This window comes from Sceloporus occidentalis, unplaced genomic scaffold (assembly GCF_023333645.1).
Source record: "Sceloporus occidentalis isolate IW3139 unplaced genomic scaffold, rSceOcc1.0.p SCAF_5, whole genome shotgun sequence".
NCBI lineage: Eukaryota > Metazoa > Chordata > Lepidosauria > Squamata > Phrynosomatidae > Sceloporus > Sceloporus occidentalis.
Window position 1 is genome coordinate 116,765,856 of NW_028316985.1, and position 26,664 is coordinate 116,792,519.

The 26,664-nt window shown below is 40.3% G+C and overlaps 1 protein-coding gene across 2 annotated transcripts in view; it reads left to right on the forward strand.

The window, feature by feature from the left end:
- LOC149312702 (gamma-aminobutyric acid receptor subunit beta-1-like) overlaps positions 1-26,664 on the forward strand; it is a 117,138-nt gene that overhangs the window by 80,430 nt on the left and 10,044 nt on the right. For both annotated transcript variants that reach the window (XM_089526962.1, XM_089526963.1), the window contains 2 exons: positions 12,299-12,381; positions 26,476-26,613. In XM_089526962.1, coding sequence (XP_089383088.1) covers positions 12,299-12,381; positions 26,476-26,613 — 221 coding nt within the window. The remainder of the gene's footprint in view (positions 1-12,298; positions 12,382-26,475; positions 26,614-26,664) is intronic.

Here is a 26,664-nt window from a genome sequence, read left to right on the forward strand (position 1 = left end):
TAGATCATCTTGGCTTCCAGGGGTAGTTGAGGTCTTATTTACTCCAGGACACATTTATTTGTCTTCTTGGCAGCCCACAGTACGTGTAGAATTCTTCTTCAACAAATTTCAAAGGCGTTGATTTTCTTTTCTTCACTGTCCATCTTTCACCATCATACATAGAAATGCAAAACACAATGGCATGGAAATCCTAACTTTAGTATTCAATTATGTTTCTTTACATTTCATGATTTTGTCCTTCATAGCTTCCCTTTCAAGTCCCAGTCTTCTGATTTCATGCCTGCACTGAACCACCCTCCACACCTCCTCTTTTTGATATCAGTTTGATACTGAAGGGAGCTTTTAGGCAGGTAGTCAAGAAGGCACCCCAGTGCAGGAAAACTAGCCATGTCATATTAGGGCATCTGAAATCATATAAGGAGATCCTTCTGGCTCTGCTTGAAGGAAGCCAGGGCATTTAGCACCCTGGCATTTTGGATAACAACACTCTTCATTCAGATTAATGACTGAGACACAGTAGATAAAATCTTGAACTATTTCAATGTCTCCATTATGTACTATAAAGTTATATAAATTATCTGTGGTCATTATCTTTGTGGTTTTTTTAATGTTCCACTGCCTTCAATGTAAACCTGCCTTTGTACTTTCTTCCTTGACTTTCTTCATCAATTGTTCTAGGTCTTTGCTATTTATTTATTTTTGTTAGTAGGTCATCCGCATATCTTAAATCCTCCAATTTTCATACTTCCTTTCTCCATGTCTAATCCTGCTTTGCATGTGATATTTCTGGCATACATGTTAAACAGACAGAATGATAAAACACAGCCTTGCCTGACCTGCTTGCCGATTAGAAACGATTCCATTTCTCAATATTCTGTTTTAACAGTAGCCTCTTGTCTCACGTACAGTTTTTTTGCATCAAGACAATCAAATGTTGTGGCTCACCCATTTCTTTAAGAACAATCCATAGCTTTTCGTGGTCTATACAGTGAAATCTATAATATAATCCAGTGGTTCCCATCCTGTGCTCCAAGGAGCATTTAGGGCTCCGCGTGCACTTCCCAGATGCTCTGTGGCCACTTCAGGAAAATGAAAGAAATAAAAACTGAATGAAAATAAAGAATAAGAAACAAAAAATAACACCACTCCTAAACACCATTAACTTGTAAGACATAGGGCACACCTCTTAGGGGCTCTGCCATAGAAACTGATTCTAAAAAGGGCTCCACACGTCAAAAGTATTGGGAACCCCTGATATAATCTATGAAGCCAATGCTGATTTTCTTGTGATATTCTTTGATGTGCTCCATTATCAAATATATGTTTGTTATATGATTGCAAATGCCTCTTCCTTTCCTGAACCCAGGTTAAACATTTGACATTTCTCACTCCATATATGGTATAAGTACTTTTTTTTTGGGGGGGGGGTGAATTTTGAGCATTACTTTGCTTGCATGGAAAATTAATCCAATGGTCCTGTAGTTACTGTATTCCAATTATTGGTGTCCCTTTTCTTGGGAATTGGAATGCATATTGAGCATTTTCCGTCTGTGGGCCATTGTTTTGTTTTCTTTGGGGGGGGGGACTTATTGGAGATTTTACTTAGAACTAATGTAGATTCTGTCTCTGTAGACTGAAGCACCTCTATTGGTATGTCTTTTGTTCATGGAGATTTATTTCTCCCAAGTGTTCTGAGTGCAGCTACCACTTCACTTTCTTAAACTGGAGGTTCATCTTCAAATGATTTTTCCTTGAATGAATCTGTCATCATTTCATCTCTTTTATATAGTTCTTCTGTGTATTGTTTCCATCATCATTTTATTTCTGTTAGGTCATGCAGTGGGTTCTCCTGCTGGTCATAGAGCATTCCCACTACTGGTAAAATTTCCCTTTGATTTCTCAGACCTTGCGAAAGAGGTCTCTTGTTCTTCCTTTTTTATTTTCAACTTCTATTCCTCTGCATTGATTATTAAAGTAGTTCTCATTATGCACACAAGTTATGGAACGCTTGAATTTAGGATTATGGCTTTATTTCTGTCACCTTTACCTTTTGCTTCCTGTCTGTCCTTGACTGTTTGAAGAATTTCATCTATCATCCATTGAGGCTTATTTCTTTTTGGCTACAAATAGTATGCCTCCCTGGAAATGGAGATTACTACATGAAGTGGAATTACAGTCTATGATTTTTCCCCTTTTTACATGACATGGTCACTCATCTGTTGCTCATCTGTTGTCACATAATTATTATTTCACAATTTCACATTAACAAGCGACACCAGTCAAAAACTGCTAATATTCATGCTATTGTGCAGGTGCAGATTGCTTTAGCACTACAGTAATGTTATTGCAAAGTCAAGGTGGTGCAAGTGGGTGTGCCATGAACCCTTCTCCCTGCTTCTATTATGTCATGGATGTTTTGGTTTAGAGACGTAGGCTGTTTTCACCAAATCTGATGCGGTGTTAATTTAGCTTATTTATGTAAACAGTTCTCCCGAAACAGTCTTCCATTTCACAAGATCCACCGATACAGGATAAAAGAACATCTTGCTATTTACAGAACCACCAGTTCCAGAATTAATACAACAGCATGCAACTCTAGAATTCTGAATCACCAGAAACAAGTTGCCCAAAGAATCTAATGATTATAGGTCTAATCTCATCACTGCAAAATTTTGAAAGATAAGTAAATAATGCGCAAAGCAGGAAAAAAAGAGGGTGGAGGCTGGGGTCATGTGCATTGTGTGGAAAACAGACTGGAAAATTTGTCACAAAACACAGACTGTAGTGCTATTCAAAGGTAATGCAGATATAAGTGTTTTAATAGTGTCATTGTTGCCATTCTAATCACGTTAAGGAAACGGCACAATTACAGTGCAACAGCACTTCCATGCAGTAATCTCCCACATCCCTGGCTTCAGTCCAAACTTCATCTGGTTTTTGGTCTGTGACATTCTGAAGTAAGGGGATCCTTATTGCTCTGAAATTCTAGAATGAATGACATACATGTTTGAGACCCCTTTACTTGCCCCAGCCCCTGTTTCTGATGATAAAAACATTTATGGAGGCTCTTCATGCAATTCATAATGCTGGAAAACTAGCCAGGCATATGGCATATTGGAGAATATTCTCTTCCCCCAGTATTCCATAGTTAATGGAAGGAAAAGGCATGGATGGTTAGGGAAATGTACCAAAGCCAGAAAACCATAGGAGGGCAGTAATGATGTTTAATGGTTGGTAATCTGCTTTCCATTTTCTGCTACTTTCTGTTTCATGTTGCACAAAAAAAATGAAATCCTTTAGATATCTCTGGAGCACATCTGGAAGGCATGAAATATCCGCAGAGATGTAATGGAGCAACACCCAACAAAAGTTATTTATAGTATGCATCCTGCCTGTTGGTTTAGCTGAAGAGTTTCCTTGGGGTGATAGATAACTTTGCAAAGGAAATAAATAAGGCTATTTATATTTTTTAAAAACTTAAAACTCTGTGTTTTGCTGTCTAAAATCAGGCCACCATGAAATTCAAGAGAGCATTGCTAAACTTATTATTCCTGTCTCAGCATTCATTAGAAAGAGAACTGGAATTATGCCTGCTATTCTCAGCCTTGTATTGATTCTTATATTTCTATGACTGTGACAGAAGGGAAGATCAGTGATAAAGTCATGTCTATTTATGTGGTTCTAGCTTGTCACACATATTTGTCAAGATAGGTTGAGTATCCTTCAGAGGGCAATGAAGTGGTAAAGTCATGAGATGATAAAATGGGCCACATTACTTCAGAATGTTCCAAATTGTCTTGGAAGTCACAATTGGTGGGACAATCAAAACAGTAACCATAAAATCTAGTTTCAGCCCTACTCCTACTGGAAATGGTGGCAGTTGCCTCACTATGTCAGATGCAAATTTATGGTCTGAATGTAGAGATCACAGCAAATCAGTCACTGTTTTGAGGGATTGCTAAATAAACCACTACTACTACTCTTGAATGCAAGAACAAGATGAAGCACATGTCCTGCTGGAGGAAAGTATGTACGTATTTGTGTGTGTGTGTGTAGGTAGAATTTTGAGCATTACTTTGCTTGCATGGGAAATTAATGCAATGGTCCTGTAGTTATATCAGTGTCCCTTTTCTTGGGTATTGGAATGCATATTGGGCATTTCCAATCTGTGGGCCATTGTTTTGTTTTCTTTAGGGCGGCTTTTTTGGAGATTTTACTTAGAACTAGTGTAGATTCTGTCTCTGTAGACTGAGGAACCTGTATTGGTATGCCATTTGTTCATGGAGATTTATTTTTCCCAAGTGCTCTGACTGCAGTTTCCCCTTCACTTTCTTAAAATTAAACTTATCGTCAAATGTACTGAGAAGGGCAAATCAAGGCTTAAATTTTCTCTTCTCTTGCTCCTTTCTGAAACTTGCCATTTTGCACTGTATTTGGGGTTGAAAGACACACACACACACACACACACACACACCCCAAAAGCAACAACAGTAGCAACAAAAAACAGTGGTGTATTGCTGTCAAATACAGCTGTTTGCAATAAATTTTGCTTCCCATTCCCAGACAACTTTTATTACAGTGTCTTGTTTACAGGACTGTAGTTATAGTTCTGTCAGAATTTCTTTTATAAATTTCATTTGATTGTATTTATTGCTCCACAGTGGAAAAGGCCATCTGTGCTGATGTTTCTTCAATAGGCCACAACACTGCAAGATTTTTTTCATAGAAAATACAGCACAATGTTAGATTTTGTTTTCTGCTGTCAAAGTGTTTGGCAATTCAACTTCATGGCACCCTGTAAAATAGGCTTCATGTCATTCAGCTGTGCATTAATGCTTTGCACTAGAGATGGGCAGCATGTGGTCTGTGAGAAATATATGGTCCTCCTGCACCCCTTTCTGTGAGTCTCACAGCTCCCACCCCTTTTAAATTTAGTGGCCTGCTGCTGAAATTTGCCACTGCAGTGGTGATATCCTTTTCAAACACATTCACACTCACACACATTTTCACCATAAAGCAAAGTGTAGGCTCTCCACATCTCTCGATTTAATGCAAAATGTATGTTTTTCAACCTGAAAGTGTTGCCTTTTTTCTTTCATTTTGTCACCGAATTTCTGCAACATGGAGCAGTAGAGCCATCCAGCTCCTGGCAGCAGAACCTGGTGATTCCAGTGTCAGTGAGATAAATGATCAACTCAAGGATCTTGTTACCCAAACGCAAGGGTCCTGGAAGAGCACCCACAATTAATATCCAGTGGAGGAATTTGATCATTTCAGTTGAAAGCAGTGAAAGGGCTTGTGCAACTGAAGTGGGGGTCCTGCCTGTGTACACCAGTTTGAAAAATATAATGCAGAATTTTCCATAATGCAAAATCCAACTTAGTTTTATTTTTAATTGCAAAGAAATTATCTTAAATGTTCAATCAAGACTTTACAGCATAGAAGGCAGTAACAGACAGTGAATTAAGGGGGTGCAGAGAGCAATAGTATACCAATTCCAGAAGACTAGTGCCAATTGGAGGGACATTGTGAAGTAGAAGTGCCTCAGCAAGCTGCCTGATGATTGTGGCATGGCCAGCAAGCTGAGAAGTCATGCAAGATGTGGACAAAAGGCTCTGGCTGACCTCAAGCAAGACTGAACTGGTGTTGCCTAAGCATGCATATTTATACTGTAAAACCTATCCCGGGGCAGAATTTGGGGTTAGAGTAGATTTTCCAGGAGAGAGGAATGGGAAGGGAAGTTGGGAATAGTTGGACAATCAAGCAAATGTCCCTGGACAAAGGAATATCACCCCATGAGGGAGGTACTCTTGGATTTCTGTTTACTTGTAAACACAAGGTTTATCAGCCAATATTGCTCCAATCAGTGAAGGGATTATACACTCTTGTTCGCTCTCTCCTATGTACTCTTGCACTTCTCCATGCTGAGCCTTCCAGACCCCCTAATATGATTCCAGATCTCCTTATAAGGTATTACAGCTTACTTATTTTCTGGGAACGCATTTGTGGCTATGTGCCTTGGACAGTCCTTTTATATTAACTTAACATCTGAAAGTAGGACGAATCTTGGGATAACAACCAAAGAGGTTCAGCACCCTAGATTGCTCTTTTCATGTTCATGCAAAAAACCAGAGTGGACTAACAACCCCACTAAAAAAGTAGCCACCAGCAACCACTGATGCTAAAATCAGAGGAAACTGGCTCCTATAAAATACAAAGCTGGGATTTCATGTACAAAACAGGCCTTTGCCTGCTTCTGTGGCTGGATGGTGGGCAATGTGTAAATGGGCTGCTGTGTGCAAGAGTCTCAAGACAGAGCTGAAAACTTCACTTAGATGTTCTCTGGATGGAGTCTCTATTTGTACTTTAGTCATTTAATGTACTCAAGCTAACCAAGTTCTCATAGCAACTTACATAAACAGAAGATTAAGACACATTTTTAAAAAAGCACAAAATAGAATAAAATTAATAAAAATGATTGATGTGTAAAAGCAGAATAAAATCACTTCACCAAGACACAAGTCAGCTTAGAAGCTGAAATAGATGAAAAGACCTGTAAAAAATAGAAAGGTCTTTGCCAGGCATCAAAAAGTTGTCAAGATAGACGTCAAACAAGTCTGTCTGAAGAGAGGATTCCATGACAAGGATGTAAAGAATATGCACACATTTTCTCAAGCTCAGCAAGAAAGGATGTATTGAAACAGTGAGCTATCCTACCAAGAAAATGGTCAACTGGTGCAAGATTTTTTATCATTTGAGAATTATTGCAAAAAAATAAAATAAAATAAACAAGCCAAAATAGAGGTTTACATAGAAAACCTTTCCCCTACAAAACCCAGCTTTTTAAAACATGGAACAGAATGTTTACTTCAAAATACATTCATTCATTTTGCCTTTCTTCTGGGATGGTACTCATTGTTTATTGGTGCAAAAATATTGATTTTGAACAAGCATATTTTTGGGTGGGAAAGTTCCCAAAGTGCACAAAAAACAGTCAAAAGTGAGTGAAAAATCTTACAATCTTACTTGGCTGGGATTTTTAAACAAATAAAAATAAAAATCTTACTCTTGCATGTAAGAATAAAATAAGTAAATATGCACATTCCTATTCTATAATTGAGAGCCTGCATAGTGTAGTTGTTTGAGCATGGACTTCAACATTGGAAACCAGAGTTTGACCATTGAAACCCAGTGGGTGACCTTGGGTTAGTCACACACTCTCAGTCCCCAAAAACTCCATGATAGGTTTGCCTTAGGGTCACCATAGGTCATGAATGACTTGAAGGCATACAACAACAAAATTCTATAACTGCAATGCTACCAGTGAAAAGGCCCTGTCTCAGTGACCAGAGCAGTGCATCTAGGAGGCCTTTTCTGCACTGGCCAGGATACTCTGGGATCCAGTTCGGAGTATCCTGGCCTGCAGCTGCCTTGACCTGCCCCCATATCCTGGCCTCACCTCCTTCCTACACCTCAGGAGGCTGTCTGCATGGGTATCCTTCTGGACCACCCAGTGTGTCTGTCAACTTGGGTCACTTGCTTCTGAGCTCAGAACAAGGCACCTAGTGATGGTCACCTGCTGGGCCCTTCATTCTGATCTCAAAACAAGCGACCCAGAGCAGTGGATGAGGTGGGCCAGCAAGATGTCTGTGCAGACTGCTGCTGCAATGTAGAATGTAGGGCTCTGGAATTTCCCAGAAAATCTAGAGCAACAAGTAACTTTTTGAAATTTATTTTAACATAGGCCAGGTACATACCTCTGAAAAAGGCCAGACTGGATGCAGCCCATTTCCCTCTGGAGGGACGCTGCAGCAGCCAAACTGTGCAGCGTCCCTCTGCCCCAAAAAGAAACCAGAAAAACCAGGGTTTTTTGGGTCGCCATGCGCACGACACGAATGCACCAATGGCACACTCATGATGTAAGAGACTCACAGTAATGTCTATATGCTGCACGTCACTTACATCAAGATGGTGGCGCCCATGTAGACAGGATGCTGCCATTAGGCTGCCACTGTGCCATGCTAGGGTTCCAGAGCATGCAGTTGCCATGCGCTCAGGGACCCTAGTATTGGCAGCAGCACGCCCCTTTTTGGCCCATCTGTCTCGGGCCATAATTAAACTCCACTTCTGGTGCAGAATATGCCAGATCTCATCTGGACCAGTGTTTGGGCCAAACAGTGTACAAACAGGACAACACCAGAACAGGTAGAGTGGGGACGGGCCTTTTGACCCATGCAGACAAGGCCAAAGAAGTAATTAGAGCACGAACCCAGATGAATATCTTCCAGGCTAGTTTGTTCATTTAGAGACAAGGAACACATTGTGCCTTTTATACAGGGGAAACAAATTTGCACAAATGTGTCAATGTGTTATGTCTTTTGAAATGTATTTACTGTTAAATTTTGTGGTGTAGTTTTTCTGTTTCATAAGAACTAGGATAAATTGCAATGATCTTTAGAACCATGTTTACATAGAAACATTTGTTATACAGTTCAGCATGCCTTACTAAGCAAAAGACTCCTTTAACACATTAACGAACCCTTAAGCAATAGTACCCAGGAAGAAATTCAATACTGTTGGTATTAAACAGAATGAATTCATTTTTGTAGCAAAATTTTCCCCTCAAAGTATTTACACACAGTCCTCCTTAAACAATCAGATTCTAACTGAGAAACTCATCTGATAAAGGAGTGCTTTGCTTTCTTTCCCCATATAATGGAAAATTCAAGAAATTTCCATTTAGTCTATATTCTTTTGCAGAAGTGAACTGGATATTTGTGGTGAATTCTTAAATGTATCTTCTGTTTACTTTAAACACATCGTCTGCTTATTTTAAACACGTACAGGCTGAGAAAAAATAGTAGACCTTCCAACCGGCAGAGATAGCACTACCCCAAGGGCAGAGTCAGAATCACAGATTGATTCATGAACTGCTTGCACTCCTTACAAATTAATAGTAATGAGCCCACATTCAGACTGTGCAGTATGTAATTAATTGCCTGAATAACAGGCTGCCTGGGCCTGCAGTAAAGATTCTTCCTTTATCATTCCATGCTACTGAAACAGAAAATAAGAAAGAAAGCAGATAAGAGGATTTTCGAAGAAGAAAGGAAGGACAATCTAACAATATATTGTTGGGAAAATCACACTTCACACCCATCAGCTAGAGGACCAAAGGCTAGGGCTGACCCAGGGTATTTTGCTGGCTGTGGTGTGTTCTCCCACAACCTCAAATCAAGGTGTATATTACCAAAGCCAACCAGATTCTTTTTGGAACCCAAGGGAGAAGATCCCACAGGACTCTTTCTCATTCCTTAAGTAGTAAAATTTAATTAATAATGCATTAAATCACTAGTCTTTTGCTGCCTTTTTCATTACATCCCAAATCCATTGCCTGGGGCAGCTGTCTCACTCTAACTAATGAAAGGAATGGCAAAAAGTATCCAGTCCAAACAGAAGCAGCTAGAGGGATTTTCCCTTCACATATACCCTGCACTGAAATACGAGGCCAAGCAGAGTTGGAAATGTTATTCTTTTGGATTACAACCTCACTGGCCAGCCTGGGTGAAGGATTTAGGAAGTTATAGTCCTCCACCCCAAAAAACATTTCCTAAATTTGAAAATAAGAACATATGGAACTGTAGTAGTACAAGTGACCTGTGTATTACACAAGACCATATTATGTGGTTTCAATGCTGTTTGCTTTATCTTGTTCTGTCCCCTCTACTTTGTGTTTGCTGCTGTTGATTTACTTGTGCCATTTATTGCTCATGCCACTTGTGCTGGTAAATGGGTCATTTAGCAAAGGGGTAATGCCTGTGAAAGGGTTATTCTGGCAAAGAGATTCTGCTGGCAAAGGGGTCGTGCGGCAAAGAGGTTGTGCTGACAAAGTGGTCATGCCAGTGAATTATGGCCCCAAAGCACAAGGGTTGTGATGCTGGCAATCCAGATAAGCCAGTGAAGTGCTTTCTTTAAGTGAGAAGATGAAAGTTCTGGACTTGATTAGGAAAGAAAAAAAATGTGTTTTGGGGCCACTAAGTTCTATGGTAAGAACAAAGCTTTTATCTATGAAATTTTGAAGAGGGGAAAAAGAAAGTCATGGCAGTTTTGCTGTAGCATCTCAAACTGCAACATTTGCATCCTAAGTGCATGATAAGTCCATGATAAAAATTGTAAAGGCCTTAAATTTGTGGAAGACATTAACAGAAAATATATTCTCATGGATGTCAAGGTGTTGTTCCAGAAAGCTTTAAGCCGGCATGAAGACTTCATCAGGGCATTGCCTGAAACAAGTGCTACATTCTAAGTAAGGAATGGTTGTAAAGATTTAGCAATAGGCACGGACTTGAAAATGTCAAATTGACCGGAGAGGCTACATCTGCAATGGAGAAGCTGCTGTCAAATTTCCAAAAGATTTTAAGAAATTGGTTAAAGAGAAACCATGTCATCCAAAGCAGATAAAACCAGGCTATTTTAGAAAATAATGCCAATAAAACCTACATTCATAAAACGACAAAAGTGGCACGGGGGCATAAAACATCAAAGGGTAGATTAAGTCTGGTCCTATGTGGCAACTCTGCAGGGCGTATGATAAAGCCAGGTGTAGCATACCAGTCAAAGAACACATGCACTTTTAAAAACAAAAACAAGTTTTTTCTTCCCATGTTTTGGTAGCGTAATAAGAAACTGTAGGTCACCGCCATCTCGTTTACCAAATGGTTTCACCCCAGAAGTGAAAAAAAAATGAGGTGGTGTTAGGAATAGTCCTAGCCTGATAACACTAAACTTGTCTATGCCATGTACGCATTAAATGCCCTAATGGACTGAAGAAATCTTACTGCCTGAAACAGGTCAATAAATGATACCCTCCCTCCAATTCAAGCACCTAATATTAAGAAACTGGGGCATGTCGAAAGGAGGGCAACTAAAATGGTGAAGGAACTGGAAACCATGCCCTATGAGGAATGACTTGGGGAGCTGGGGATGTTTAGCCTGGAGAAGAGAAGGTTAAGAGGTGATATGATAGCCCTGTTTAAATATTTGAAGGGATGTCATATTGAGGAGGGAGCAAGCTTGTTTTCTGTCACTCCAGAGACTAGGACCCAGAACAATGGATGCAAGCTACAGGAAAAGACATTCCACCTCAACATTAGGAGGAATTTCCTGACAGTAAGGGCTGTTCGACAGTGGAACACACTCCCTCGGAGTGTAGTGGAGTCTCCTTCCCTGGAGGTCTTCAAACAGAGGCTGGATGGCCATCTGTCAGGGATGCTTTGATTGAGAGTTCCTGCATGGCAGGGGTTGGACTGGATGGCCCTTGTGGTCTCTTCCAACTCTATGATTCTATGAAATCCAAGCACATGAGGAAGGAAAACCCACAAGCAGCTCCTCCTGTCTCTAGCAGTGGGAGTACAATAATGAGAAGTTAAATATCTACTAAGGTACTGCCCTTTTATGACACTCAAGATCTGCAGCCTAAGGTAGTTGCCTCACTCTGCCTAACTAGGGCTAGTCATGTCTTCATGATTTTATTTTAACTCCCAGAACTGCCCAGCCAGCATGCCCTCTGGCCACTCAGGGTCAAACTAGACAGTAAGAAAAATGCATATTCCTAAGGATTAATTTCCCCCCATAGTTTATGATAATGTAGGCCCCTTACAGATGGGCCTAAGCAGCACCATCGTTGCGCCAGGAATACGCGTGAGGGGCAGCGCTTCCGGACTCGCCTTACCCCTCGCGCGTATTCCGTATGGCAAGATGGCGGCGCCCTATACAGACGGGCGCTGCCATCTTGACGTAACGGACGCACAGCGTCCGGACATCTAAACCCGGAAGAGCCGTCGCGAGTGCGCACTTTTGCACTTGCGGCGGCTCTTCCGGGTTGCCGGAAGGAGTGCGATTTCTGCACTCCTTTTTTGCAGCGTGGGGGAGTCGCACGGTTTGGCTGCAGCGGCTCCCCCACGCTGCAACCGGCAGCGGCCCAAGACCGCCCCTTTTGGGCGGTCTGTAACAGGCCTTAGTGTTCTAAACTATCCTGAGCCCAGCCAGCATGACCAGGCCTCAAAATGATGAGAAGTATAGTGGTAGAAAATTAGGGGAAACTGTTTTAGCAGATCATGAGCCATGTTGGTCCAAATTAGAACATGCCAGAAAGTTGTTGCCTCCCCAGGGTTCTGAGAGTCACATCACATTTTGAAATAACATGCTTTTTTCAAGTGCTACAATATTTGACTAGAGCTATAAGCCCATATTTCCTGGCCTCTTTGATATGACCTTTTGGCTCCTTCTGCTTCCACAGGATCACAACTACAGCAGCCTGCATGATGGATTTACGTAGGTACCCTCTGGATGAACAGAACTGCACACTGGAAATTGAAAGCTGTAAGTTGTCTTGCCATTTTCCATTGGAGAAGTAAAAGTACAGACTTGCTTTGAAACTAAATATATCATGCAACACAGTACAGAGATAGTAGACAGTGACCTACATCTAAGTTACTGGCTTCTTTTAAGATCTAACAAACTTGCTATACTATATTTTGCCTTATTTGAGATACTTTCTAAAGGTTATGATATATATTTTAGTGACTTAGGCAAATCTGCTACTTCTTTTAAATAACTTAGAATCATCATTTCCTCTTAATCATGTCTTCAACATTAAGACATAAATAAATGCTCCTCTTATGAAGCTTCTAAAATAATTACTATTTTTGAAAGTATTTTCCATAATCAGTTACATCTACCATACAATTGCAACTGTGACTGTATTATATAGCATGATCAGGGCACTGTATTTAAATTTGCAGAGGAATCTACCAAGGCTTTAGTTAATTAATTAGCAAGTGCCAAATTTAATCACTGAGGGCAATTTTTAAAAGGTGAAGACTGACCTTTTTAAGGTTGTTTTTACCATGAGTATATCACTATATGAGATACTAAATATAGATAAAGTTGTGTTAAATAAAAGCTGGTGTAGAATTGTGGTGTATATCTTTATTGTATTCATCACACACATGGAATGCAGTGGCTTAGTGTTTAAGATGCCAATTCTGATGATCAGAATATGGAAGGTTGGTATATCTTGGTGCATATCTTTAATGTATTCATTAAACACATGGAATGCAGTGGCTTAGTGGTTAAGATGCCAATTCTGATGATCAGAATATTGAAAGGTTGGCAGTTCAAAGCCCGAATGCTCTATGATGGGATGAACTCCTGTCACTAGTCCCAGCTACTGCCAGCTTAGCAGTTAGAAAACATGCAAACACAAGGAGATTAATAGGTACCATTCCAGTGGGAAAGTAATAGCATTCAGTGCAGTCATGCTAACCACATGACCACCGGAGTCATCTTCGGACAACATTGGCTCTACAGCTTAGTAACAGATATGCACACTGCCTCCTACAGTCAGTTATGACTAGACATTCATGTTAAGGGACTACCTTTACCTTTTTATATCACTATAACAGGGATGAAAATGGACACATTAAAGATATACACCAAAATTCTGTGTCACCTTTTTCTTAACGTAACTTTGCCTATACTTAGCTAAGTAGGAGAGGTACTAAGAAACCCTGTGAGTGAATTATAAAGTTGCATATCAGGACAACATCAAGAGTGTGTACAAACCACATGTAAGTGAAGGAACTGCAAAAGCCCTGGCTTATTATGTGCAAGCTGTGTGTACCAGCAAGGTGTTTATCATTAAATTAGGGTTCCTACAGTTCTCTGGCATACTGTAGCATCCAACCTTTGCAAATAGATATTCATTTTTGTTCCAATGCAAGTTCTTTCACAGTTCCTTCAGTCTCTCAAAAAAAAAGCATCTATTTTTTGAGACTCTGATAGTATATAAATAGACTTAGTTCATTTAGTTGATTAATTGAATAAAATGATGATGGATAACTAACTGTGGTCACTTGCACTATGGAAAAGTCACCTGGAAACATTGCTGTTTTGAATGATAACTCCCATCATTTTTGGAACTATCTGGGAGATTCAGAGAGATGCAGGTCCAAAAGAGTAACTTTTCTGAGCTTTGGTCAACCAAGAAAGAAGAGTAAAGAATGTCAGTCTTTTTTCACAGCTACTTCCACCCTCAGTTCCACTACAGTCTGCGCACCACATCCATTCCCATAACAGAAAGGCCATCCTAAAAAGGAGCTAAGAGGTACCACAATCCATGGTGTAAGCCCCAGCACAGCAAAGATTAGAGGATAGGTCTGGTTTTCCATAACTGAACTGGTTCTTATTATTAGAAAACTACTATGGTTTATATTTTTTGATAATGCAGTCTTCCCACAACACACACACACACACACAGAGAGAGAGAGAGAGAGAGAGAGACCTCTTTCCTTCAGAATCTTAGTTTCTCATTGAAAGGTTATTATAATGACTGAGAAGATATAGCATATAAACCAGACTGTTCACTGTTGAGGAGAGTAGATCTCCAAAAACCCCAACACTGGTTATTTTTTGTCACAGTTTTCAGTGAAGTTCACTGGCAATTTGTGAACCAAATAAGAGAGAATCCCACCACCATTTCAGGATGGAGGTGCCCTCTACACACACACTCCATGTATTGGTTGGCACACCAAATCATTGGTTATGTTATCACATTGTTAGCAGGCCATAACAGGGTTTCGTGGAAGATATGCAGCAGTCATATCCAGCTGCTGGTGGTGAGAGCAAAGTTCTGTGTATGAAACTATTGTGGTTACAAATTAATGTTGCCCCTTCATTTTAGGGAATCTGAGCATTGCTTTTTCACATCGGTGTTAGCCATGTGCACTGACCATACATTTTGCTGCATTGGTCTTCAGTGTATGGCTTGTGTAGTGAAAGCAGAATGCCAGTCATCTGACAGTACTTTACACTTTCCTGCAATGTTATAGAATCTCAGCATGGGTATCCTAGTTCATTTGTAGTAAAATCATAAGATTCCCACTAAGAGTGAATAGCTGGAGGTTATACAACTTGTGATTCACCCAGCCAATGGATGCCAGACAGGAACGTTCCTTGTGTCCCATGTTATATAGTTGTTAATGATGGACCAGAGCCTATGAAAATTGGTTCAAATCCCTGTTGATCCATAAAGTTCCCCTTGCAACTAGGCCAATTACTGTTTATCAGCCTTTCCTGCCTTCATATGGTACTTCTGAGGATAAAATAGGGTGGGGAGGGAACTTTATATAAGCTTCTTGGGAGTGTGACAATACTGATATCTTTATCACAAAAATAATACTTTCCCAGCAGAGAGGAAGGTATCTGCAAGACCAAAATACATGGCTGTATTTGGTTATGAACCATTCAGTGGGGCTCAAACTGTGCATTGCTGAATAAGCGATTATCTGATTTTTGTGTTTACCCTGACTGGTATCCCTTCTGTTTAGAACTGTTTTAGAATCCATGCCATCTTTTATAATATTATCAACCATCATCAATTACGATCAAATGCTGAACATCAGTTGCTGAATGCTAATTGCCAAATGTAAAATACTAAATATCATATTGTGAGCATTCGGTGGGTGACACCATAAAATTGGCTTCCACATTAAATAAAAGATTGTGGGAGGAATAGAAAATGTCTCATTAAGACATTTATGGTGCTGAAATAGTCTGTGTCTCTCCTTTCTGCAAAAATGGGTATAATCTTAAATGCATATATAATCTTTGAACAAAGTCAGGGATCCATCTGAAGAATAAGATATGAATCAACGCAAACAAAATTGCATAGGCTTTCTCAGAGTTGTTTTTATTTAAAAGGAGAAAATGCTTTACCAGCCATTTTCCTGTTAGAACCTTCATTGCAACTGAAGGTTGTAAAAAGTATTGAGACAGGTCTGAGCAGACCATTTATTGTTTCCTCTGAGACAAGACTGTAAATAAAATAATTTGATATTATGAGCATGCACTTTTGAACTGGAAGTATTCCACATGAAAGAAAAAAATCCACTTCACATCATTGTGGCCAATTCACCCATACCATTTTCCCTTTGAAACTGTGGTCAGGTCAGTCCTGGAGACTATACTGAGTCAATTAGAGATTACCAGAGCTGGCTTCCCCATTTGGCAGAGGGAAGCAATTGGTTCAGACAGCAGATGCTTGGAAGTAGCAAGCATGTTCCTCCTGACTCCATGTATTTCCGTCTCTTAGAGGGCAGAGCTGTATCTACTCCCCATTGTAGCCCCTAACCCTAGAAGGAGAATCCTGTCCCACTGGATGTACTAAGTAAGATTCACCTACCTACTAGCTACCTTCTTTTAACAGAATGAAGAAAGTAGCAAAAATGTCTTAAACTGGTCCTAGATCCCAATTTAGAGCCTCTACATGGCTTCTGACCAGGGGATTGATAAATCTTAGAATCATAGAATTGGAAGAGACCGCAAGGGCCATCCAGTCCAACCCCATGCTGCCATGCAGGAAATCTCAATCAAAGCATCCCCGACAGATGGCCATCCAGCCTCTGTTTAAAAGGACTTCTAAGGAAGGAGACTCCACTACACTCCGAGGGAGTTTATTCCACTGTCAAACAGCCCTTACTATCAGGAAGTTCCTCCTAATGTTGAGGTGGAATCTCTTTTCCTGTAGCTTGCATCCATTGTTCTGGGTCCTGTTCTCTGGAGCAGCAGAAAACAAGCTTGCTCCCTCCTCAATATGACATCCCTTCAAATATTTAAACAGGGCTATGCTATCATATCATATCACCTCTTGACCTTCTCTTGTCCAAGTTAAACATAGCCAGCTCCCGAAGTCTCTCCTCACAGAGCATGGTTTCCAGACCCTTTGCCATTTTAGTCGCCCTCCTTTGGACACGCTCCAGTTTCTCAACATCCTTTTTGAATTGTGGTGCCCAGAACTGAACAGAGTATTCCAGGTGGGGCCTGACCAAAGCAGAATAGAGTGGCACTATTACTTCCCTTGATCTTTATTTTAACCTACCTGTAGCGCTATATAAATAAAGAATAATAATAATAATAATAATAATAATAATGGTTGCTTCAGGCAATATCATCTGATCGAGGGCAGCAAAATGTGGGACAGAGACCTGTGTGCCACACAGGCTGCCCTCTGTCCCCTAAGCAAGGCTGCTGCCTTTACGTTTAGGATGCTACCCTACTCTCAGAGCTGTAGTGATGTGTCACTGCTCATCCAGTCAGATTTCATATGTAACGTGACAGTTGGGGCACCATCTTCTACTGTGTCTCAGGCAGCAAATGGCTTGATTTGGCCCTGGCAATTCCACTTAAAGTTTGAGTTTACTACATGTCATGCAAAAAAAAAAAAAAGGGGGGGGGGCTGACCAGTATATATATGCCCCTTCCCATTCAGAAACACTAGTTTCAAAATTACATTATAGATAGCTAATAGAAGATTTGGGTTTATATATATATATATATATATATATATATATATATATACACATATATATTGCATGGGATGTAGAGGGTTATACTCTCCATACGTGCCCCATAATGCCCACTCCCCATTTTAAAACCACTTTTTATCTGCATCAGTCTCCAATGCCTTTAACAGCTGCAGGAGATATAAATATACAACAAGTCTGGCCTTCCTAATGTAGGGGATTTCACCACATTTGAGATCCTGCCTGAAGCATTTAAAATTGCCTGACTCTACCTATGCTCATCAAGTCAATAATAATTAAGACTCAAATTTTAAGTAATCATACAGGGGGTTTTTTCTCTTGTACCATTTTTAAAGTCTTTGCCTGATGAAAAACCAGTAAAGCTTCCATGATGTATTTTGTGCGTTTTGGTTGGCCAATAAAGCTACTGATCTTTTGTAGATTTTGTTGTATTATACAATAGGCTAATTTAAACAGCAGTTTTCATAGCTGGAGTCAGGATTACTGAGTTAATGTACAAGAAACTGCTTTGTATTCTCAACATCAGTTTTAAAATGACACGCCACATTATTCATAGGGGTACTATATAGCAATAGCAATGACAGAAGTAAATAATGTCTGTCCACATTGTCCTCTGAGAAAGGAAGTCTGACCTTTTTTTCCTAAATGGATCTGATCAATTGTCTTTGAACATTTGCAGAAGGCATTTGACATAAAATTATTTTATTTTTAAAGTTAGTGAAGAGTGCATTCCTACCATATATATGTCTACTCAGAAGTAAGTATCATTGTATTCAGCAGGACTTACTACTAGCTAAGTGGTTGTAAAATGGACTGCAACTGGAAAGACAAAGTGACTCTGAAAAGGGACATTTACACATCCCACCCCGATTGTTTGTCTCCCTCCATCCATCCTCTCTCCCAGACACTAAGTTCTCCCTCTTGGTGTAGGCAAATATTTACAAAGCTACTATCTAGCCATGGAAATCAGGAAGCAGAAATTTTCAATCTCTCTATCTCTGTGCATATTGGGATCTCTGTCTTATCTCTCTCACTCTCATACATACACTCACATTATACATGCATATATATGTGTGTATATCTGAGAACACATACATATATACTTTGAATATGAAAAGGCAAGTCTCACCAGACACAGGGTTACACATCAGTAGGCCCTCTGTTTTTCCAGTAGTAATAAGACCAGAAATGAGGTTTCAGCAGCTTTAGTCCTCCATAGTCTCATAGCCCATAGAAAGAAAATCAAATTATTTCAGATCTGGTGTTGGAATGCTAAGTGGACAGCCAAAAAGACAAACAAATGGGCCTTAGAACAAACCAAACCTGAACTCTTCCCTGCTGGAAGCCAAGATTACTAAATGGAGGCTGTCATATTTTGGACACATCATGAGAAGTTAGGACTCACCGGAAAAGACAATAATGCTAGGAAAGGTGGAGGGAAGTAGAAAGAGAGTAAGACTGCATGTCAGATGGAGAGATTCAATGAAGGATACCACTGCCCTGAATCTGCAGGGCCTGAGAGAGTAGTTGAGGACAGTGGCCTTGGAAGCATCTCATTCATTTCTTAGATTGTAAGCCTGAGGGCAGGGAACTGTCTAACTAAAAGATTGTATGTACAGCGCTGTGTAAATTTACAGTGCTTTATAAATAAAGATTAATAATAATAATAATAATAATAAATTCACGGGTCACAATGAGTTGACGTTGACTTGAAGGCAGCTAACAACAATAATTACCATTTAAAACTAGGTGCAAGTATTGGGACCAGACTTCAAAGCTTCCTGTTCTTGAGGAGATTTCTTAATTTTGAAGAAACCAGTTACTTGCAAGGAGTTGCCTTACTCCTGAGGAGCCAGATGGTTGTCTGCTATGATACTGCAAGCTATAGTTTTAAATTCAATAATTAGTCCATTTTGAAAACAGGCTGCCAGCTTGAAAACTGGAGCAGGCTCTTATACCTTTAATAATGTTTGAGCAGAAGAGGAAATTTTAGCAGCTGTGGCTTGTTACCTAGTTGTATGACATGCAACACCTGCTCAAATTCAGTCTTCTGCACAACCATTAAACATACAGGAACTGTCTTTAGCTTTTACTCTAACAACCTTACTACCCAGTGAATTTACATTTGCAGGTGGCAGAAATATTAATGATGTCCAACTGGTGACAGACTTTTCTGTCTGTGCTCTCCGTGATGTTATTTTCTGTGTCCTCACCCTGCAGTCATTCCTCTCATATAGTAAAGTGTGCCAACTGCACCCTCCTCCTGGCTGAATATTCCAGCCAGCTCAGGCAAACAAGGGCTTAAGGAAGATCATCACAAACCTTGTCATTAGCTTAGAAACAGAGGGTTTATTTAAAAACACAGCAAAGTCAGCAATTGTTTCACTTTGCTTCCTCAGATTTTAGGGGGGTTGTTCACAGTCATTTCCTTAAGCTTTCCTTCCATTCTTGCATGCATACACAAGCTCTTCTGTGTGTCCAGTTAGCTGTGATACTTCTCTCCAACAAATAGACAGGACAATAGTCCTGTTCCTCACAGAAACCACACAAGATTGCCTCAATTACATTCACCTCATTTTTCTGGTTTTTGTAGCTCCCCAAAGTAAGCAAAGTCCTCTTGTGTTAAAACCAACCCAGCCAATGGCTGCTATTTTACCAGGTGCAGATGCCACATGGACAAAGTTTTAAATTGCTGCACATGCTGGCTATTATCACATAGGACGTCATTTGCCATGCAGTTCAAGGTTTTTTCCCCTAAAAGCCACTGCCAACTGTCCAAAAAAGAATGTTTGATTTCTCTGAAGATGCCAGCCACAGATGCTGGTGAAACGACATGGCCATATAGCCCAAAAAAACCACAACAAACAATGTTTGAAGTGTTAAGGAGAGGTGGGGGAAATCATTTAAATAGTAGGTTGGGCTACCAGAGCTTGCCTCAGCTTCCCACTAAGTTTTTTTTCCCCTTCACCAGATTGCTGATTGATTGCTGATTTCAGCTGTTAAGTAAAGCAGTAGTCACATGTGTTTCATATCCAAAAATTATCTAACTATATACAGTGTATGTCAGCATGCTCAATGTGTATTAGCACAGTTACCTCTAAAGCATCAATGGCCAGTGAAAGGCCTTCAGCTCACATGATTCCCCCTGCCTGATTCTGAGGTCCCTGGAGCACCCAAGAAGGTACTCTATTCACAAGTGTTTGTTTCATTAGAAAAGAAAATTGCAATCCTGGAAGCCTCCAGTAAATGTGATTTACACTTGAAATAATGTGCAGCCACACACACACACTACACAATCTAGAATCAAATGTCCCAAAGAGTAGGCTTCCCGTTTTAGGGGAGTGTGGCCCATGGACAGTAGATGGGATTTGGCTCCCACAACAAAGAGCCTGAGATTTCAGGTCCAAACATAAACTCCTTTACCCCTTATGACACACTGATATCAAATGGGACGGGCCCTCGTGATGTCATTAATCTTAATACCTTTAAGCATCAACCACAATTGTACAGGGTATGCCATTTAAATTGAATCCACCAAGTCTAATAAATGAGCCAAATAGATATATACACACACTTTGCAAAATAGTGCTCTTGCTCTGAGATTCTTCCCTCTCACCCTGAGGACTAGGGAAGCAGGTAGAAGTTGTGCAATTCAGGATGAGACCACTAGATCATGCCCATTCCTGACCTAAAGTCAATAAAGCTATTATACACTTGTATTAAGATGGGATGCAGTGGCTCAAGTGGTTAAAGACACCAATTCTGATGATTGTAAGGTCGAAAGATTGGCAGTTCGAGGCCCAAATGCTGCCTGATCAGGTGAGCTCCTGTCACTAGTCCCAGCTTCTGCCAACCTGGCAGTTTGAAAGCATGCAAATGCAAGTAGATAAATAGGTACCACTTCTCAGTGGTAGTTCAAACCAGTACACAAGAGGTTTTCCCTATTTTATCTTAAGAGTTCAGTGGTTCCTGGCTAACTGGATATTAAAACCCATATTCTTCCAGTCCAAAGCCTATATTTTTGTCAATGTTGCCAATTTAAACCTTTAGCTGGCTCTGCCTGCAACAAAAAAATATATGTGAACAGCAGAGTTTCCTTTCTGGATTCAGAAAAATCAGCAAATCAAATGTGGACAAACACTGTACGAGGCTTGAAACCTTTTTGTTAATCCCAACTAGAGGAGACCCACTGAATCAATTATTGACTGATGAGTCAACACAAATAAATCAAAATCAAATTGGTTCAATATCTTCACTCTATTTAGGACTAATAATAAGGTCAAGAACTGGATATTGAATTTTGTGTTAGAAGAAATTCAAGAGCCACTGAAATAACATGTCTTCACATACTAAGACAAGTCCTGCCACTTTGCAAGATATATTTGCTGATGGAAAAGTGTAGTTTTCCATCAGCAGTAGAGACAACTGTATGCCATGGCCCCAAGCCAGCATTTTTCCAGCCCAAAAAGGAGCAGCAAAATGCCACTCCTTTTAGGGGCGGAGAAAAGCTGCCCTTTCTGCCACCACCATAGCTCTTCTGCACTCCTGCAGCATGCAGCATCTGAACACCACACCACTGGAACACCACAACACTGCCCACCGTCTGGGTGGGCAAGCGCCATGACATTAGCTTGGCGGGGTGTGTTGAGGTGTGCGTCATCTAAATGCCATGCTCCTGATATTGGTGTGGTTTCACACAGAGCTGTCCCTACTATTAGCCAGATAGAGACAGTCAGATCAGGAAATGGATTCTGGAGATGCTGCACTGGTAGCACACTGCTGGAGGACAGAGCTGTGTACTCCCTAAGCCACCCTGCTGGCCTTAGGTGCCATCAAGGATGCTGTCAGTTGCAACCGCTCTAATGTCACGAGGTGTCTAGGGCTTAGTCCAAATTTTAAAGGACATATCCAAGGTCCAGAATACACTCACTAGAATAGATTCAGCACTTCTGATAACTCCTTTAAAATTCAAACTAAAACCCAGAATAGATTCATTGCCCCACTGACATTGCCATACTAGCCACTAGTGCAAAGAACATAAGTGATGGGTGGCCTCTGAGCTCCACTATTGTGAATCTTGGTTACTGGTTCCTTTTGCATTACTGGTGTTGACTTGAGATTCAGCTGTCAGTCTAATGAACACAGTATACAATCTAGGAGGAGGCACCATCTCATCTTTCACTCAAGTAGTGTAGTGGTTTGAGTGTTGGATTACATCTCTGGAGATCAGGGTTCAAATCCCTGCTCGGCCATGAAAACCCATTGGGTGACCTTGGATGTGTGACACCCTCTCAGCCTCAGAGGAAGGCAAAGGCAAAACCCCTCTGAACAATACTTGCCAGGTTCACTTTAGGGTTGCTATAAGTCAGAAATGCCTTGAAGGCACACAGTAACAAAAAATCGCAATATCTTGGACCAGCCTTGTTTCTATCATTTGTGAGCACTACAACTTTATTCCTTAGTGTGAAAGTCAGTATGACCTGGAGAGCTTTTCCCAACTATCTCTTCAAACCTACGGTTTTCACACATTCAACAAGTTCTGACAATCAAAATGAATATGCAGGCAATGCCCCACCGGTAATGCTTCCAGAATTCTTGAACTGCCAGCCTGTTGTGATAGCTCCTGGCAAATTTTTATTCAGTCAGCTCACAATTAAATCTCTATGCACAGAGAGTAGAAATTGTGAGTCTTGTCATTTCACATTTTTAGAAAAGAGGCACAGACTGTTTGGTGGTAATGCATTCACCCTCATGTTATTGGCCTTTGGCACAGTTTATGCATTTACTGGTTTTCTTCCAATGTGTGAACAGCTGCTTGGAGCACAGATTCTATCTAAGTAACAAATGCATTTAAAGCTTTCATTTGTCTGCTGGTGAACTCAGTGCAGCATTGGATAAATTATTCCAGTCCCTCCTGCAGTGGAAACTCCATTTTCATACACCGCTTTAATCCAGACTCTTATTCAATAAATTCAATGTGTGTCCTGCATGATGAAGCTTTTTAAAAAGCCACAAAAGATACTACAACTAGCTACAATTGTCTTGTTCAAATATAGCTCCAAATTATAGTTTAGTATTACAATAACAGGCCAGAGTGAGGCTTCCGCTTACATGCCTTGCCCATCTTATCCACTGCTCACCAAGTCAGAAGGAAAAGATCAGATGTGTTTGCTCCCTTTTTAAACTAGCTGTGTAAGTATTGTATTCAAACGAGGCCTTAAGGGTAGAATTGCTATTCATGATGGCATACAGAAGTGGCTTACTGACTCACCTACATTCCTTCTTTATTATTATTATTATTATTATTATTATTATTATTATTATTTCTCTTTCATGGTGGGGGGAAAAATTCAGAAGGAGGACATTTCCAACCCGCCAGAGGGCCATATTCCATATGATTCCCATGCCTAGTTTACTGGAATAAGCCAGTTTCCTAAACCATAGTTATGACTAACCATAGTTTAAGATGCAAACATAATACTAAACAGTTAAAAATAAAAACAGGTTCTCTGTGTCACACCCTCACAACTGCACTGGAGGTGGAAAGAGTGTACAAAAACCCAAGGCTGTCCTAGATTCGTTTGTATAATGTTAAATCATAGTTTGTCATTGTTTGAACACAGCATCACCCTAAAATGGAAGAGACTGGTTCTCTTATAGGTTTGTTACATTTAAGTTATGTTTTCCCCCATCCCATTTTCCTGAGCAACAGGAAGTTTCATTGGGGTTGCCTTCACAGGGCTATGTTTGTTTTAAGGTTTATAGTACCTTTTGTACATCTCTATGTAGAAATGAAACTAGGTGTTATGAGAAAATATGTGTCTGCTGCCCAGGATGGCAGCCCATTTTGTCTTTGCCCCCTTTCATAACACAAAATGATTTATTATCATAGCAGAATTCCCTAGTTCTTCATCTGCTCTCCCTGGATGCTGCTAACTGGTAGATGTGGGGCATCACCAAAGTGATTACATCAAGCCATTGGTAAATTTCATTGTACTTGAAAGAATTCAACACAATGCTGCTTTTCTCAATGGCAGGCTTGCACTTGTCATTCATTTTATTCCACCCTTTGGCCCTATCAAGGATGTCAGTGCCATTCAGCTACTGTGGGTCACTACTAATGCAACACGTTCTGATTCTGGCCTACTGGTGAATTTATTTGCAAGCTCAGAGTGATTGCTTTCTATACATATACAAAACCCACACCCACTGTCCTAGAACAAGAGTGATTCTTTTAGTTATCTTACTTTCAGGATAGGGTAGGCTCAAGCGATTTTGCTGCTTGAAGCAAGGGACAAAATGGCACCTTCCTCCTTTCTCTCTCCTTTCCATATATCAAAGATGTCCAAAATCAAGCCCTCCAAATGTTGTCGGACTGCAACTCTCAGCATCCTTAGCCTGAATGGTAAGTAATGTCTGGAGTTGCAGTTCAACATCTGGAAGGCGGCCCTTTACCCATCCTTCCTAGATACAAAAGCTGACTGAATTGGCAGTTGTATCTTACCCCAACACTGGTGACTCTACAATATCCTTTGCGGCACCTTAGGACAGTATAGTAGGTTAGTGGGTGCAGGACATGCTGCAAAGCACACTCAGCTCTTCTAAAACCCTGCCACTTCTGTGCACTTCCCCCAATAACTACTGCCTCACTCTGCCTAATGGTAGGCCTAGGCTTTAACAATTACAATCACACAGATTTGTTCCAGCCTTACTGTGTATCTGTGGATATATCAAGATGGTGTAGCACTTGGATACCTTCTTAATATGTAACTAAATATCTTCCCACTCATTAAAAAAAAACTTTCAACCAGACTAAACCCTGTCTCTATAAAGAGCCATTGCCCAATTTTTATTCTTCAGTCTGGCTGTTGCTTTCCCTTCTTTTCTTCTGTCTAAAATAAGTTAACATGGCTCTTCCTTTCAGATTCAAAAACTGCAAGTTGTAGTGACGCTACATTCACAGGTGGGATGAGTGAAAAACAGGTGTGAAGCATAAGCAAAAACAGAAATTTGAGCCTGCAGAGAGGGGAGAGGGGTGTCAGTCATTTATTCTGCAAGAAAGCAACAGCCAGTTTGCAAGTCATCACTGCCCCCTGCAGCTGCTCTGAAGTCTAGTTTACATCCTAGTTTACCAGAGAGATTTTTATTTTGCAGCCTACTCAATGATGATTCCCTCCATTTCTATTGCTGGCATTAACTAGATGAAGTGGTTTTTCAGCATGGTCCCAAAAAAGCATCATCACTACCATCATATCCTTCTGCAAACTTTCCCTCTTAGAAAATTCAAGTAGTTAGTTGTGGCTGGAGTTTACAACTCCCAAGTGCCTGAGAATGGATGTAGATGTAAAGAATCTATCCGTTCCATTTTCTGGGACATTTTTAATCAGGTCTGGGACATTCTTAATCAGTAAGGAGAGGGTGTGTTCATGGCCAGTGGATGGTTTATAGGCATGATAGATTACTGTTGTTTTTTATAGGGAGAATTGAATTACCAACCCAGTTCTTTGTCATTAAGGATTTTCCTTGTTTATTTCTTTAGTTCATGATGGGCTGAATAAGGCAGTTTCTGGGGGCTGGTAGGGGCAATAACAACAGTCCTGTAACTGTTTCTTTCTGTTGGAGGAAATATCTGTGTGTTCTAGGCAGTTTATCCTACATATCTAGGCTAACCTGTTGCCTTTAGGTGTCATGGAGTACAGTGCCCTATCATTAGTGTCAGAGTAAGCTTCTGAACTGACTATTTAGTTTGCTTCTGTATGTGGAACGGAAAGGTGTGACATCTTAACCTTCACCTTTAGACTGAAAATGGTCTTGGGATGTCCCTGATCTCATCACACATTTTCTCCCTGAGTTTTAGAAGAACCGTAGCTAAACTCTATTCATAAAATAGACTCAGCACCTTGGATAGCTCACATAAAGTTGTAGATGTACACCATAATAACCCTGAACTTGGCAGTTTCCATGATTCAGACTATGGATGCTAATATTTGTCCTCTTTGTTGTCGTTTCCTTTGCAATTGTATTGGTGTTTTTTTAATTAAAAATGGTCAAAAAAACTTCACATGCTTGATTAATATTGTTCATATTGCAGATGGGTACACAACAGATGATATTGAGTTCTACTGGAATGGAGGTGAATCTGCTGTGAGTGGAGTTAGTAAGATTGAGCTCCCTCAGTTCTCAATTATCGATTACAGGATGATTTCAAAAAGAGTTGAGTTTGCAACAGGTAAGCACTGAAGCATCCCGAGGACATCCCCTTGAAATAACAAAAAAATAA